Consider the following 15,239-nt stretch of genomic DNA (forward strand, 5'->3'; position numbering starts at 1 on the left):
CATGAGGAGAGGGGCAGGACTACCGTAAGAGCTTCTTTCCCTGTGAGCATGCCCAGGAAACAGAACACCACTTACCGGAGGTCCAAGGACAGCACAAGTCACCACTGTCCTGGTGGGCTCCAGGGGCAGGCACAGATTGCCATCAGGAGACCCATGAGTAGGCGCCAGGCCCTGTGCCCACTGTCCTGGGGGCACGCAAGGCCTGCTGTAACTGCACACCCCGTATCACTGGGATAACAGCCAGCACACATTGAGGAAGAGGCACTAGGCATCTAAACCAAAAGTAGCCCCTAGATTCCAGAAAAGAGGGCAGAGGAGAAGAACTTGAGCTCATCTCCTCTTGCAAAAATGCCACACTTGGAAAAAGAATGAAGGCACAGACTGAGATGTTACAAGAGATGTTCAACAAAGAGCTAGGAAATACAAAGAACAGAGATGAACAATACAGTAACTGCTATAAAAAATACCTTAGGAGGAATCAATAGCAGAATAACTGAGGCAGAAGAGCAAATAAATGAGGTGGGAGACAGAATGATAGAAATCACTGCTGTGGGACAGAATAAAGAAAAAAGAATGAAAAGAAATGAGGACAGTCTCAGAGACTTCTGGGACAATGTTAAACATACCAACACATGTATTATAGGGGTCCAAAAGGAGAAGAGAGGGCCTGAGAAAATATTTGAAGAGATTATAGTCAAAAAGTTTCCTAACATGAGAAAGTAAACTCTCACTCAAGTCCAGGAGGCAGAGAGAGTCCCATACAAGAGAACCCCAAGGAGAACATGCAGAGACACCTGTTAATCAAACTGACAAAAATTAAAGACAAAGAAAAACTACTAAAAGCAACCAGAGAGAAGCAACAAATAACATACAAGGGAACTCCCATAAGGTTGTCATTGTTCAGTCGCTAAGTCGTATCCAACTCTTTGCAACCCCATGGACTACGGCATGCCAGGCTCCCCTGTCCTAGACTATTTCCTGGAGTTTGCTCAAACTCATGTCCATTGAGTTGGTGATGCCATCCAACCATCTCATCCTCTGTCGCCCCTTCACCCCTGCCCTCAATCTTTCCCAGAAGGTTATCAGCTGATTTTTCAGCAGAAACTTTGCTGGCCAGAAGAGAATGGCACAATATAATTGAAGTAATGAAAAGGAATAACCTACAACCAAGAATACTCTACCTAGACAGGTCATTCAGATTTGATGGAGAAATCAAGCTTTACAGATAAGCAAAAGCTAAAAGAATTCAGCACGACCAAACCAGTGTTATAACAAATCCTAAAAGAATTCTCTAGGCAGGGGAAAAAAATTAAAAAATAAGGCAACTAGAATCAAGAAAATTGCAAATGGGGAAGCTCACTAGGAAAGACAAAAGACAAACACAAAGGTGGGAAATAATCCACACACACATATGATATCAAAACCAGCAATCGTGAGGAGAGCACAAATGCAGGATATTGGAAATGCACTTGAAATCAGAAGCTCAGCAACTTAAAACAGTCTTGTATATGTATAGACTGCTATATCAAAAGATAGGAAAACCACAAACCAAAAATCTACGATAGATACACAGCAACAAAAACAGCAACCCAAACACATCATTATAGATAGACATCCAATCACAAGAGAAGAGAATAAAAGAGGAAGGGAAGAAAACAGACTTTCAAAAACAAATCCTAAACAATTAACAAAATGGCAATAAGAACATTCACATTGATAACTACCTTAAATGTAAACAGATTAAATGCTTCAACCAAAAGACATAAACTGACTGAATGGATATAAAAACAAGACCCATATATATGCTGTCTACAAGCAACCCACTTCACATCTAGGGACACATACAGACTGAAATGGAGGAATTGGAAAAAAAAAAATATTCCATGCAAATGGAAATCAAGAGAAAGTTACAGCAATACTCGTATCAGACAAAATAGACTTTAAAATAAAGAATATTACAATATACAAAGAAGGACACTACATAACGATCAAGTGATACATAAAAATTATATATATGCACTCAACATAGAAGAACCTCAATATATAAGGCAAATGCTAACAGCCATAAAAGGAGAAAGCAACAGTAACACAATAATAGTAGGGACTTTTAAGCTGGTTCTTTGAAAAAATAAACAATATTGATAAACCTTTAGATTCATCAAGTAAAAGGGAAAGAACTCAAAATCATAAATTAGAAACGAAAGAGGAGAAGCTAAAACTGATGCCACATAAATACAAAGTCTCATAAGGAGACTACTATAAAAAAAAACTATATGCCAATAAATGGACAACCTTGAAGAAATGGACAAATTCTTAGAAAGACACAACCTTCTAAGACTAAACCAGGAAGAAGTAGAAAATATGATCAGACCAACTGCAAGTACTGAAATTAAAACAGTGACTTAAAAAAACTCCCAACAGGGACTTCCTTGGTGGTCCAGTGGTTAAGAATCTGCCTTCCAATGTAAGAGGGATGTGGGTTCGATCCCTGGTCAGGGAACTAAAATCCCACATGCTGTGTGGGCAAACAAATAAACAAAAAACATAAAAACAACAAAGCAGTACACCCAGTCAAACTTGAATTTCAGGAAAATAATTTGTTAGTATAAAAATGCCCCAAATCCAGACATATCAGGTCTCTTCTTTCACATTTCCAGTTGAAGTACATGCCTAGACACATCTGCATCTTACCATAGCTGATGAAGAGCAGCACAAAGTTCTGCTTTTTGAAGACCGAAATGATGGAACTTAAGAACGAAGCATCAGGGGACACGAAGGCGTAGCTCAGGCATTGGTTCCTGCTGGGGGGATGTTTAGGCTTCTCCTTGAATACTGAAAGAAACAGAGAGATGGTTGAAAATCCCTTGGTCCCACTCCTGCAGAGCTGACACATGGATGAGAGCTGCCTCCCTCATCTGACAAGGAGCTTAGACTCCAAAAGGAAATATAAATTCTTTGATTAAATCCTCTATAGCTTCCTCCCTTGAAACTGCATCTCTGTGGTTGAGTGACTGGTCTTCTGCTTACTTTTCCTTAATGGCTGTTGCATACCTACAATCATTGGGCTTACCACGCAGTACTCAAGGATAAAGGAGTCCTGCAATAAATGGCAAATACCAAGTGGTAGAGCACTGAAAAATCCCATAGTAACCAGTGGACAGAAAGGAAGTAAGAGCCGAGCCTCTGGGATTACTGAGCCCAGATGAGGACTCAGCACCTCCCAGGAAGCGCTCAAGGATCAGGGGTCCCTTAATAATCAGGGAATAACATACCATGGAACACTGAAGAAGTTCAGGAGTAACACAGGGACAGAGGAAGTGAGAGCCGAGCCTCTGGGATTACTGAATTAAGTCCTTACCCAGGTAAGGACTCAGCAGCAGAGCTCCTCCCAGGGAAGGGCTTGGCTGCCCATGCTGAGCACAGAGCCTGGCACATGCTGCCACTCCCTGAGTAAGGGAAAGGGTCTGCTCCTATTGGAGAAACCTCAAATCCGTCCCTAGTTTCTCAGAGCGGGAATCAGACATCTGCCTCCTGAGAAACCAGAGGACTAACACATGCTCCTGCAGGACGGGGCCTCTGATAGGAAGGACCGGGGAGGGACAGTGGGAAAACCATCCTCTTTATGTTCTGATTTCAGTACAGCTGGTACAATCCATTTCACTGCACTGACAGCTGTTCACTTCTCTGGGGGCCACATGAGTTTAACCAGCTGTCTGCCTAAATTGGTCCCCCAGCTGAGGCACCATCTTCACCCCCAGCCTCCATAAGAACACTCGGGAAAGGTCAGGAGACTGTCTCCATTTAGAGGAAGGTCTGGAAATGAGGTTTAATCTCTTGAAGATCAAATGAACTCCCCGCTCAGCCAACCCACCAGCTCACACTTCAGGGCCTTGCTCCTTCCTTCTCTGAAAATTTTCTTGAATAACTTACCACCTTGGGGAACCTTTCATCCATTATCTGGCCTGTTCACCTCCCCTTTTATTATGTGTATGTGCTGTGCTTAGTCGTGTCCGACTCTTTTCAATTCCCTGAACTACAGCCCTCCAGGCTTCTCTGTCCGTGGGGATTCTCCAGGCAAAAACACTGGAGTGGGTAGCCTATCCCTTCTCCAGGGGATCTTCCCAACCCAGGAATTGAACCAGGGTTTCCTGCATTGCAGGCAGATTCTTGACCAGCTGAGCTAACAACTTGGTCCCAAGCTTTCTATTAAGGGAAAGAAATCAAGGAAAGAAGTGTTTTGTTTTTTAATATCTGTAATGGCAGGGTTTGCTCAGGGACTTGCCAACTGAAAACCACAATTCAGATAAGATTTTTCAGTTCTTTTCAGTCAACCACTATGTGTGATTAATAGTAAAATGTCACACTGTAGAAATGTCCTACCTTCAGATCTCAACTGCAACGAAGACCAGGCCCTCCTTTGCTATAAACAAGGATTTACAACTGGGTAATTTACAGTTTGAAACTTCAATTCTGGCTGAGATCGTTCTCAGCCACAGCTTCACAGCTTCCCACCTTTCCATGAACAACAAGGAACTCCATCCAAGAGATCCCATGAGCTTTGAAAAGCCACAGGCAGCCCCTCCTCAGCTGGGACCCAGGGAGGGAATGACAGTGAGAACAGCCGGATGAGGTGCGTGATCATAAAACTGTTTGACTCTGGAGGTGAGGCCAGCGGGAAGGAAGGAAAACTTTAACATGTGTGGTAGAATTTTCAGATATTAAGAGACAGCTGGTTAATCTTTAAAGACAAATGATTCACTGAAAATGAACATTTCTCCTGCACTCTTTCTGAATTTATCACAGCCTGTGTGGTATCACTCATGATAAAAGAGGATATAAATCATATTAACCAAATATCTCAATATTTAGACATATATTCGTATAAAATTAATAGTAGTTATTAGAGGTTGCTGGTTTGGATTAGCTGGTACAATGGTGACCCCTTTTCTTTATGCTTTTTTTTGTATTTTCTAAATTTTTCCATAATAAGTCTATCTTATATACCTTTTTAAAAAGTATTTTAAAAATGTGGTCCCCAGGTATTTTCAGGTGAATGTATGAGAGGACTAGAGTTTGCAGGTCAATCCTGTTTTGTTCCAGAACTTTAGAGTATGGAATTAAACAATTTAGGCTTGAATCCAATCTCTGCCACTTACTATCTAATCTTGAATACCATCACTCTCCTCAAGTATCAATTTCCTCTTAGTTAAGTGAACTGATACTGGTACCCCCTCTATAGGGCATTTGAAGAGTCAATGAGATCAGGCACACTCAGCACAGGGCCTGTGACATCATAAATGCTCGCCAGGGTTTCATCAAGGGAATCGGCAGGCTGCCCATTAATTCTAATGAGGTCGCGCTAGGAAACTTCACGCCAAACCTTACTGAGCAGCTAACAAGGTACACAGGACCAGCTAGCACTGTATGAGCAGTAACTCAGGCTTTAAGGCTGGGAGACCATCAGAAGCCCAGCCTCCAATTTCTGTAGATACATTTTATAGAGTACACAGTACCTAGAATGGTGTTCTAGGGTCATGTTCATAAGGTCCTCACCCAAGTCAGCAGGACCTCCCTCCGTCCCCACCGACCCCTTAAATCTGCTAATGACCTTACCGATGAGGACAAGGATGAAAAGCAGAGTGGCCACACCTGCTGTTATGTAGAACATGATGCTGATGTGGTAGGCAAGCTCATCAGGGTCATCGATGTTGGGTGCTGAGACAGCAGGGACCAAGAACCCAAGGGCAATTCCAAGCTATAGAAGACAGAGAGAATCAATTGTATAAGTGTCCAAGAGGTGACATACACATTTAACACACTCCTAATCAGGATCATAATCCCCAACTTCTGTTCTTTCTTAAAACACAAACAGGGATTGTTTTCCTTCTTAAGACACCATAGAGATCTTTCTTTTGCTTCACAATTCAACTCACCTACATTTATGACAGCCCTCAGTATCAATCCTATTGAAAAAAATTATAGTTGAAGTTCTCAATGCAAGCTGGCTCTTCTCTAGCTGCAAACTACTGAACAATTGTTCCTATACTCCCATCTCTAAGGTAGAATGAAATCATGCCATTTGCAGCAACACTAATGGACCTAGAGATTCTCATACTGAGTGAAATAAGTCAGACAGAGAAAAACAAGTATCATTATGATATCTCTTAAATGTGGAATGCTCAAAATCCTTCAAGCTAGGCTCAGCAGTACAAGAACCAAGAACTTCCAGATCTACCAGCTGGGTTTCAAAGAGGCAGAGGATTCAGAGATCAAATTGCCAACATTCATTGGATCATGCAGAAAACATGGGAGTTTCAGAAAAAACATCTTCTTTTGCTTCATTGACTACATGAAAACCTTTGACTGTATGGATCACAACAAACTGTGAGAAATTCTTAAAGAGATAGGAGTACCAGACCACTTTACCTGTCTCCTGAGAATTCTGTATCTGGGTCAAGAATCCAACAGTTGGATTGCTACATAGAACAACTGACTGGCTCAAAATTGGGAAAGGAGTATGACAAAGCGGTATCCCTGCTTATTTAACTTCTATTCAGAGTTGCTGTTGTTTAGTCTCTAAGTCTTGTCCAACTCTTTGTGACCCCCTGGACTATAGTCTGCCAGTCTCTTCTCTCTATGGGATTCTCCAGGCAAGAATACTGGAGTGCATTGCCATTTCCTTCTCCAGGGGATCTTCACAACCCAGGGATGGAACCCATGTCTCCTGCACTGCAGGCAGATTCTTTACTACAGAGTCACCTGGGAAACCCATATGCAGATTTCATCATGTGAAATGCTGAGTTGGATGAATCACAAGCTGGAATCAAGATTGCTGGGAGAAATAGCAACAACCTCAGATATGCAGATGACATCACTCTAATGGCAGAAAGTGGAGAGGAACTACTAAAGAGCTCTTTATGAGGGTAAAAGAGGAAAGTGAAAAAGGTGGCTTAAAGCTCAACATTCAGAAAACTAAGATCATGGCATCCAGTCCCATCACTTCATGGCAAATAGATGGGGAAACAGTGGAAATGGTGACTGACTCTATTTTTTTGTGCTCCAAAATCATTGCAGATGGTGACTGCAGCCATGAAATTAAAAGATGCTTACTCCTTGCAAGGAAAGTTATGATCAACCTGGACAGCATATTAAAAAGCAGAGACATCACTTTGTCAGCAAAGGTCTGTCTAGTCAAGGTTATGGTTTTTCCAATATATGGATGTGAGAATTGGAATATAAAGAAAGCTGAGTGCCAAAGAATTGATGCTTTTGAAGTGTGGTGTTGGAGAAGACTCTTGAGAGTCCCTTGGACTGCAAGGAGATCCAACCAGTCCATCCTAAAGGAGATCATTCCTGGGTGTTCATTGGAAGGACTGATGTTGAAGCTGAAACTCCAAAACTTTGGCCCCCTGATGGGAAGAGCTGACTCATTAGAGAAGACCCTGATGCTGGGAAAGATTGAGGGCAGGAGGATAAGGAGACGACAGAGGATGAGATGGTTGGATGGCATCACCGACTCAATGGACATGAGTTTGGGTGAACTCTGGGAGTTGGTGATGGACAGGGAGGCCTGGCGTGCTGTGGTTCATGAGGTCACAAAGAGTCGGACACGACTGAGCGACTGAACTGAACTGAACTCATAACACTTACTATATAAAACTCTACTCAAATACTCTATAATGGCCCGTTTTGGAAAATAATTTTAAAAGGGTAGATATATGTATATCAATAATGGATTCACTTTACACCTGAGGCTGTAAAGGCTGTACACCTGAGGCTAACACAACATTGCAAATCAACTATACTCCTAATAAAAAAAATTTTTTTAAGTACCATTAGGTAAAACATAAATTTGGTGTGCTCTGCTGTGTTAGGTTTGCAGAAAGGAATGGGGTGTTGGCAAACACAGGATGGGGAGAGGGGAGGGCAAGGGAGAGCAAAACCTCCATCAAGTTTTCTATCATTTTGAACGTGGGTTTTCCTGGTTGGGCATATGTTTGGTTGCTGACTTTGAAAAACTCCCATAAGAAAGCTATTTTTGCCACTTTCTAGTTTACTTCATGTATCTGTAGTGGGGACAAGGATGTGGAGCTTCCTGGTCCATAATCTACTACGGGACAGGCTGGGTGGGAAGGTCGAGGGAGAAGGAAATTGGAGATGGAGACTTGATTCCACAGAATCATCAGACCCTCAAGACTGCCTGCCAAGGCAACACGGCCAAGACAGAAGTCAGGCCAGGCTCCCAGAGCCTCCTCCCATGCAGTGCACTGAGCTGAAGGTCAAAGAAACAGGATTAGAAGCTTCTGCTGTGGTTCCACCTCACAGGCCTGCAGGGCCTCTGCCACCCTGCCCCGCACTCCCCAGGGTTCCAGGATATTTTCAGAACCTTAAGTGAATCAGAATTATAAGCGCCGCCCCAAGCCCACCCTCCTGCCTTAATCTGGGGAGTGACTGAGATCCCAGCTCCTCCACCTGGGAAGCGGCCCATCCTACCGCAGCACAGACACCCCAGCCCTGACAGGAACCCGGCTCCAGGAGGGCGCCTTCCCAGGGCACGGTGCTCCTCTCTCCTGGTGATCACACGTCTGATCACAAACCTCGCCTGGGAAGCCAGGTGGAAACACAGGCGCCTGGCCTCTTCCCTAGAGGATCTGATTAGGAAGTCCAGGTGAGGGCCCAGGCATCTGCAGTTTGTCCTGGAGCCAGAGGTGAGGTAAATGGGCACCATTTGAGGGAGCACTGGTCTAGTTTCCTTCCCGGAGTGGCCTCTGAGCTCACCCACCTGCCTGTATCTTTGGTGAGAGCTTTGCATGAAGGAGAAACCAGAACTGGCATTCAGTTCTTCTTTACCTTCCCTAGAAGTCTCACCCTAGAAGTCTTATATGACCCACAATTTCAAAACATGTAAAATAACAATAATTATAATAAGTTTTTTAGTTTTATCAGCATACAAAAAAAGAGTTTGTAAGCCAGACTCAAAAGACAAAATTACATGATTTTGGTTATATGCAGTACCTAGAACATGCAAATTTATAGAAAGTAGAAGTGCTTACTAGAGGCAGGAGGAAGGGGAAAGGACAAGTTGTTATTTAACCAGTACAGAGTTGCTGGGGATGAAGGAAAAAAGTTTTGGGTACATATATTGGTAATTCTTACACAACCTTATGAAATTAATGTCATTGAATTGTACAAGTGTGACTGGGTAAAATTATAAATATGTCTATTTCACCACAATTTTAAAAAATCAGGTTCATAACATGCCCAACTTTCTGGCCCATAAACTCAACAGAGATGCAAAGAATTTAAGATTCTCCTTACAGAATGAAGGAAAAACAAAGGCTTCATATACGAGCTTTCCAGGACTTTCCGTGGTTTCTAGGCCTTGGAAATCAGAGCAACAGTTCTGTCCCATCCTCCTGCACCCGACTCTAAACCCCAGGGAAGGAGTTGGGCCCCAAGCTCTGCTCCCGCTGTCCTGGCCTCAGCTATGTATAAAGAAGGTGAGACCACCACCAGGGCCACCAGGGCCCTGCTCTGCTTTTCCACAGGGAGATGCTGTGCTTGAGGAAAGCTGGTTGGACGGGCAAAAATCATCTGCCAGACTCTAAGATACAGAATAGTCTGACACGCAGGGACTGCTCCCCAAGAAAGAACAGCAGTGCAGAATTCACAGGTTCAACCTGGTGAAGTAAGTTAAGGAATGAGATCATAAAGACGGCGACAGCAGGCTTTCTGCCTGCGGAGGAGATACCGGGGGTGACAGGAAAGGCCCATCCTTCTGTCTCCCCACTTTTCTCACACAGTCACTCAATCACACTTGGTCAGACTCAGCCACACTTCACCCAGGGTCGCAAACACTGTTGCAGTCGGAAAACACAGCTTTCACACAATGAGGCAGTTCGGTACAACGAACACTCAGTCCCCAGTGAACACCCACTCCTCCACCCACCTGATTGCCGAGGACAGCTATGGAGCAGGCAGTTGACACCTCATCATCTCCGAACCAGACGGAAGCAATGCGGGAGGGCATACCCAGGATGAAGACCTGGGCCACGGAGCAGATGACCTGGCCCAGCACGGTGACTGGGAAGAGATGTGGCTGCGGGCTGCCCACCTTCACCCAGGCCCCCAGGCAGTTGAGAGCGGAGCCAGTAAGGGCGATGGTCCGCAGGCCAAACTTCTTCAAGAGCCAGGCCACCGGCAGGAGCAGAGGGATATAGGCCAGCATGTAGCACATGGACAGCCAGTCGATGGCAAAGGAACTGACCCCGTAGAAGTACATGAAGATGTTATTGATGGCAGCATATTGGATCCACTGGAAGGCGTTGCACATGGAGTAGCAGCTGGACACCAGGACCACCGCCCACCGGCGCTTGCTCACCTTGATCATGAACTCTCTGTCCAAGACTCTGAATAGGGTGTAGCCGCGGGCTTCTGCCTCGAGTGGGGACATCTGAGAAGGGGTGCCATCATGCTCCTGTTGGTTGGGATCTTCACTTGCCATGACTCCAACCTCTACCGGAGCCTTGAGCACGTGCTAGGGACTCCAGCAGTCTTTAGAGACAGTGCTGTGACCAGTTCTCTGAAGCCCTCAGGCCACTTGCCCCACCTGTCCTAGAGTCACAGAATAAAGGGAGGCCTGAGCCTACCAAAGAGCCTAGAGTGGGGCTCCCTGTGCTCACCTCCCAGTTCTGCTCCCACTTGGCCTTTATGTCCTCTGTCCCTGACTACTATCCCCTAGGCTGGTGGAAAATGCCTCAAGCCAGTTCTGGAAACCTCCCAAGGCTTTCTGGCCATCAAAAACAGTTCAGCGGACCATCAAAAACAGTTATCTCCTTGCACAAGAACTTTGCAGGACTCTGATAGCTCTGGGGCGGGCTTTGGGGCCTGGCTCCACCTCACTCTCCCACCCTAATTCCCAACCCTTTTTGCTAGACTTTCAGTATAAAGAGAAATCTGTAGGTTTCCCAGGCTGGTTGTGCTCTTGGGATAAAGGTGAGTTACGGAAAACTTGTCTCTTAGTTGCTTTTCCCCCAGACATGGTCTTTTGTTAGGGAACTCAGATTTGCAGCTAATTGGCAGGGTTCTTCTTTCCTTTGGATTCCTGGGTGGCTTCCTACGCGCGGGGACCTGAGGGGGAGGGGAGAGGGGGAGTTCTGAGATGCTGAAGACCCAGTGAAAGCTGAGTGAACTGCCTAGCACAGCACACACTGTTAAGTGGTCTCCGCAGCCAGGTAGCCCTAGACTGCCGCCTGCTGGTCTGCAGCCCATCCCAGAAGGTAAACCCTCAAGTCAAATCCTCAAACACTAATTTATTTCAGCCCTGAGAGATTAGAGGCCAGATCTTCCCTGGTTTCAAACACCAGCCCAGCTGCTCCTAAGTGTGTTCTGTAAATTAAAATTCTCCACAACTCTGTGTCTCCGTTTTTTTGAAAATCTGTGAACCAAGGATGATGAGATAATGGTACCTTCCTCACAGTATTGTTTGGAGGTTTGAGTGGGTTAAGATTTAAAAGCACTTCGAAAATTCCTGGCAGGTAGTAAGCATTCCAGGAGTGTCAGGTATCTTAACAATTAAAAACACACAAATTTTTGTGTTGTGCTAAATCTGTTTACGGTGTTCACTCATTTAAGCATCACAAGAATTCTGTGATGGAAGTGCTATCACTAGTCTGCATTTTTTAGATTCGAAAACTGAGGCACAAAGAAGGGAAGTAACTTCTTACTTAAGGTCTCAGCTGATCTAAAGAGGCATAATTCTCCTGCAAGTTTGTATCTGTTCATGATACAGGCTGGCTACTCAGGCACAGTCTGGGGACAGCAGTGTTGGCATCCCCTTGGGTTTGTTACAAAGGCAGAAGCCCAGGTTCACCCCAACCTACTGAATTAGCGGCTGCATTTTAAGACTTCTAGGTGATTCGTTTGTTAGCATATTAAAGTTCAAGTGCCACTGGGTGCTGTGCTTTCTTGCTGTGTTCTTTAATTTTTACAGCAAAAAAGAATTTAAGGCTCTGCGAATGTGGTTCTAAACCTGTTCTGCACATTAAAATCACATGGGGAACTCCACATTCCCAAAGCCTCTGCCACACCCCCAATCAGGTCTCTGAGCATGGATCCAGCCTGAGCATGTTTAAAGCTGCCCAGGTGATCTCAACTTGCAGCCAAGTGAGCACCCTTGTGGTTTGAGAGCCACTGGTTTCTAGGAGAGGGAACACTACTTGAAGGCATCCAATTTTTTGGTAGAAATCATGAAGTCTTGGGTTATAGCAGAGTGTCTGAAGAGGGAACTCATACCCATCTAAAGAACTTCTACCTTAATTTCCCATCCCCTGTCTCAAAATTCCAAAGTTTTCCCCATCTTTCTCCAGGGAACATGGAACTTCCATTTTCGGGAAGCCCTCTGAGAGGTCTCTCTGTTTCTTTCCCTAGGTTATCATGGTTCTCTCCTAAAACTCTGCAGATACATTCTTCACTTCATTTTATGGGTCTGGAAACTGAAGCCCAGAGAGTCAGAGGGTGTTGTCAGAGCCCCACCGCTGACTAGCATCAGAACGAGCAGATCAGTTTCCTGAGTCCCTTTCCATGAGTCTCTCCCATGTGCTCCTCCAGGGCAATGCTTCAGTTTAGTGACAATTCCCAAGTGTCTAACCTGGGATTCAAGTGGTATTTGGGGTTGCCTTTTGTGTGGAGGGAGTCAGGTCTACTGTGAGTGCTGGACTTAGTGTACTCAGGGTTTGTTCTACATTATGGGCTTTGGGATCCTGGGCAAGTTATTTTACCTCTTTAGTCTTCAGTTTATGAATGTGTAAAATGAAGATTAAAACTACATGTGTCATAGGGTTGCTGTGAGAATTATTAAGATAGTATGTCAATTGTTTTAAAAAACAATATTCTGACAGCCACCAAGTACTGTAGTACTGTCTCTTGGCTGATTCCCACCAGGGAGAGGAAAGGTATACAAATGTGGGGTAGATTTTACATTGAGGGAAATATTTTGTATTCAGGGAAGAAACATTCATTGAGCAGCTTACTATATGTTCTATTTATCAGTATGTTCTTTCTATAGACATCAATTGGTACATGTTGAAGCTGAAGGAGAAGGACATTTTAGTGATTGTTTTCTTAAAGGGATTCTGGTTCCTAGTTCTACTCCAATTGACTCCCCTAGGGAGCTAGAGAGAACCCCTGACCTTGAGTTCAAGTCTTCCTGGTTCTGTGCAGAAAGGTTAAGAAGTCTGTCGCCTGGAGGTGAACAGTACCATTGGTATTAGGAGCTGATCCTGAAGTCCAAAGGTGGTGGTATTTTTCTATTTTTTCTTAGTTTTCCTTTGGTTACATATCAAAGGCAAAGATGAGCTGGACTTACAGGTCAAAACAGAGATGAGAAAGGAAGACACCCCATGGCTGGGGGTGTTGAGGGAGGTAGGCCCTCCTCAATCCCTCCACCCCAAAAAACACATGTGAGGGTGGGTAGTGCCTCAGTCTTCTCCCACAGCACCAAACAAAAGCCTCCAACCCCAGGGGCTGCTCCCCACTGCAACCTGGGCTGTACATGCAGTGGTTTCCAGCAGTCCCAAGGTCAGGGGGTGTGGCACCCTTTTTGAGCGCTTATCACCACCTCCACGGGGGCTGTAGAAATAGCATGGAGGATGTGAAGGGCATGGGCAGGCTAAATAGCTAATGAATCAGGTTGAGACCCTACGTGAGTCCCCCTTAAAAAGTAATGACATGTGGAATTTATATACATGTTGCCCTTACACATCTTGTACGTGTCATTTCCATGTGCAATACTGCATACTCACCCACAGCCTGTTGGCCTTAGCTTCCGCACTTCCCGTATATTCTCGCTAGAAACTCTTGTACATGTCTTTGTTCAGCCTGGAACCCTGAGTGAAGGAAGCTCCACTGCATATGTCTGTCTCAATATCTGTGTGTAGAGTTGAGTTGAATTTCTTATCACTACGGAATTTTGAAAACTGGAACGAAGAAGAGAGCCAATCAGTTTACACAGAGAGAAGAACAGGTTCTTTTTTTAAAATTTTTTTTATTAGTTGGAGGCTAATTACTTCACAACATTTCAGTGGGTTTTGTCATACATTGATATGAATCAGCCATAGAGTTACATGTATTCCCCATCCCGATCCCCCCTCCCACCTCCCTCTCCACCCAGTTCCTCTGGGTCTTCCCAGTGCACCAGGCCCGAGCACTTGTCTCATGGAATAAGAACAGGTTCTTAAAACACTTTCAAGAAAACAGGTGCAGAGTGTCATCAGGTTGTCGTCAAGCCTGGAACCTGGAGGTCAGTAGAACAATGTTTTCTGAAGGAGAATCATTTCCTGCCTAGAATCCTACATGGAGACCACCAAAGGAAAAAAAATAGTACTAGGAAAGAATAAAACACTTTCACACATGTAAAGTTTTTTAAAGCACTTCCTTCTCTTCTCAAGAAGCTGCTAAAGGATGTGCTTCAGCAAAATGAGGGAGGAAACCCAGAGAGAGTAAGCTGTGAGACTGAAGAAACCAGGACTCCAACCCCAGGAAAGGCAACGGGACTCACCAAGATGGCAGTAAAGGGACACCCCAAGTGGACAGCTGTGAGCCAGGCAGGGAAGCCGCCTGTTCAGACCCAAGGTGATCAAAGGCCCCAGGGAAGATCTGTCAGGATGAGACTGAGAAGACTGTTTCAGAATATCGAAAGAGGTTTACAGACTGGGAGAGGATTAGGGATGGGGCTCGTGATCAGTACCACAAATATAACGAAATAAATGGGGAGGGGAGGCAACCTTAAATTCCAGTGAAATATAAAAAGCTATGAAGGAAAAGGAAACAAAGTCATGATTACCTTAAGAGACTCAGTTATGAACATGAGCGCAACCATAATAATATGAAAACTGAACTTGATATGATCAAATATGACAAATATATTGGGAGGATGGGGGAACAGGAAGTGGGTGCATGCATGTGGGGGAGATGAGGGTGGGGTGAGCAGAGCTAAATCCTTGACTGCCATATTGGAAAGTCAGCAAATAACGCCTATCACGGATAAAATCAGGAAGTATTTGTATACCCATGTTATTTAGAGCGAGGAAGGTAAATACCAAAGAATCATCTGCTAATGGCTGAAATAGTTGCCTCAGAGGACTAGGAAAGCAAGGTAGGCAATGATATTTTTGATAGATAATAATTTGAGTTTTTTAAACTATGCAAAACTTTGGTTTAAAAAAACCTCAAAATTTAAA

The 15,239-nt window shown here is 44.4% G+C and overlaps 1 protein-coding gene across 1 annotated transcript in view; it reads right to left on the reverse strand.

Moving 5' to 3' along the window:
• LOC133065993 (heme transporter FLVCR2-like) overlaps positions 1-10,390 on the reverse strand; it is a 26,362-nt gene extending 15,972 nt beyond the window's left edge. The window contains exons 1-3 of the mRNA XM_061156578.1: positions 9,950-10,390; positions 5,614-5,755; positions 2,692-2,832 (exon numbers count right to left, since the gene is read on the reverse strand). Of these exons, the coding sequence (XP_061012561.1) occupies positions 2,692-2,832; positions 5,614-5,755; positions 9,950-10,390 (724 nt within the window). The remainder of the gene's footprint in view (positions 1-2,691; positions 2,833-5,613; positions 5,756-9,949) is intronic.
• Between the last annotated feature and the right edge of the window lie 4,849 nt (positions 10,391-15,239).

The sequence above is a fragment of the Dama dama genome, chromosome 12 (assembly GCF_033118175.1).
Source record: "Dama dama isolate Ldn47 chromosome 12, ASM3311817v1, whole genome shotgun sequence".
Classification (NCBI taxonomy): Eukaryota; Metazoa; Chordata; class Mammalia; order Artiodactyla; family Cervidae; genus Dama; species Dama dama.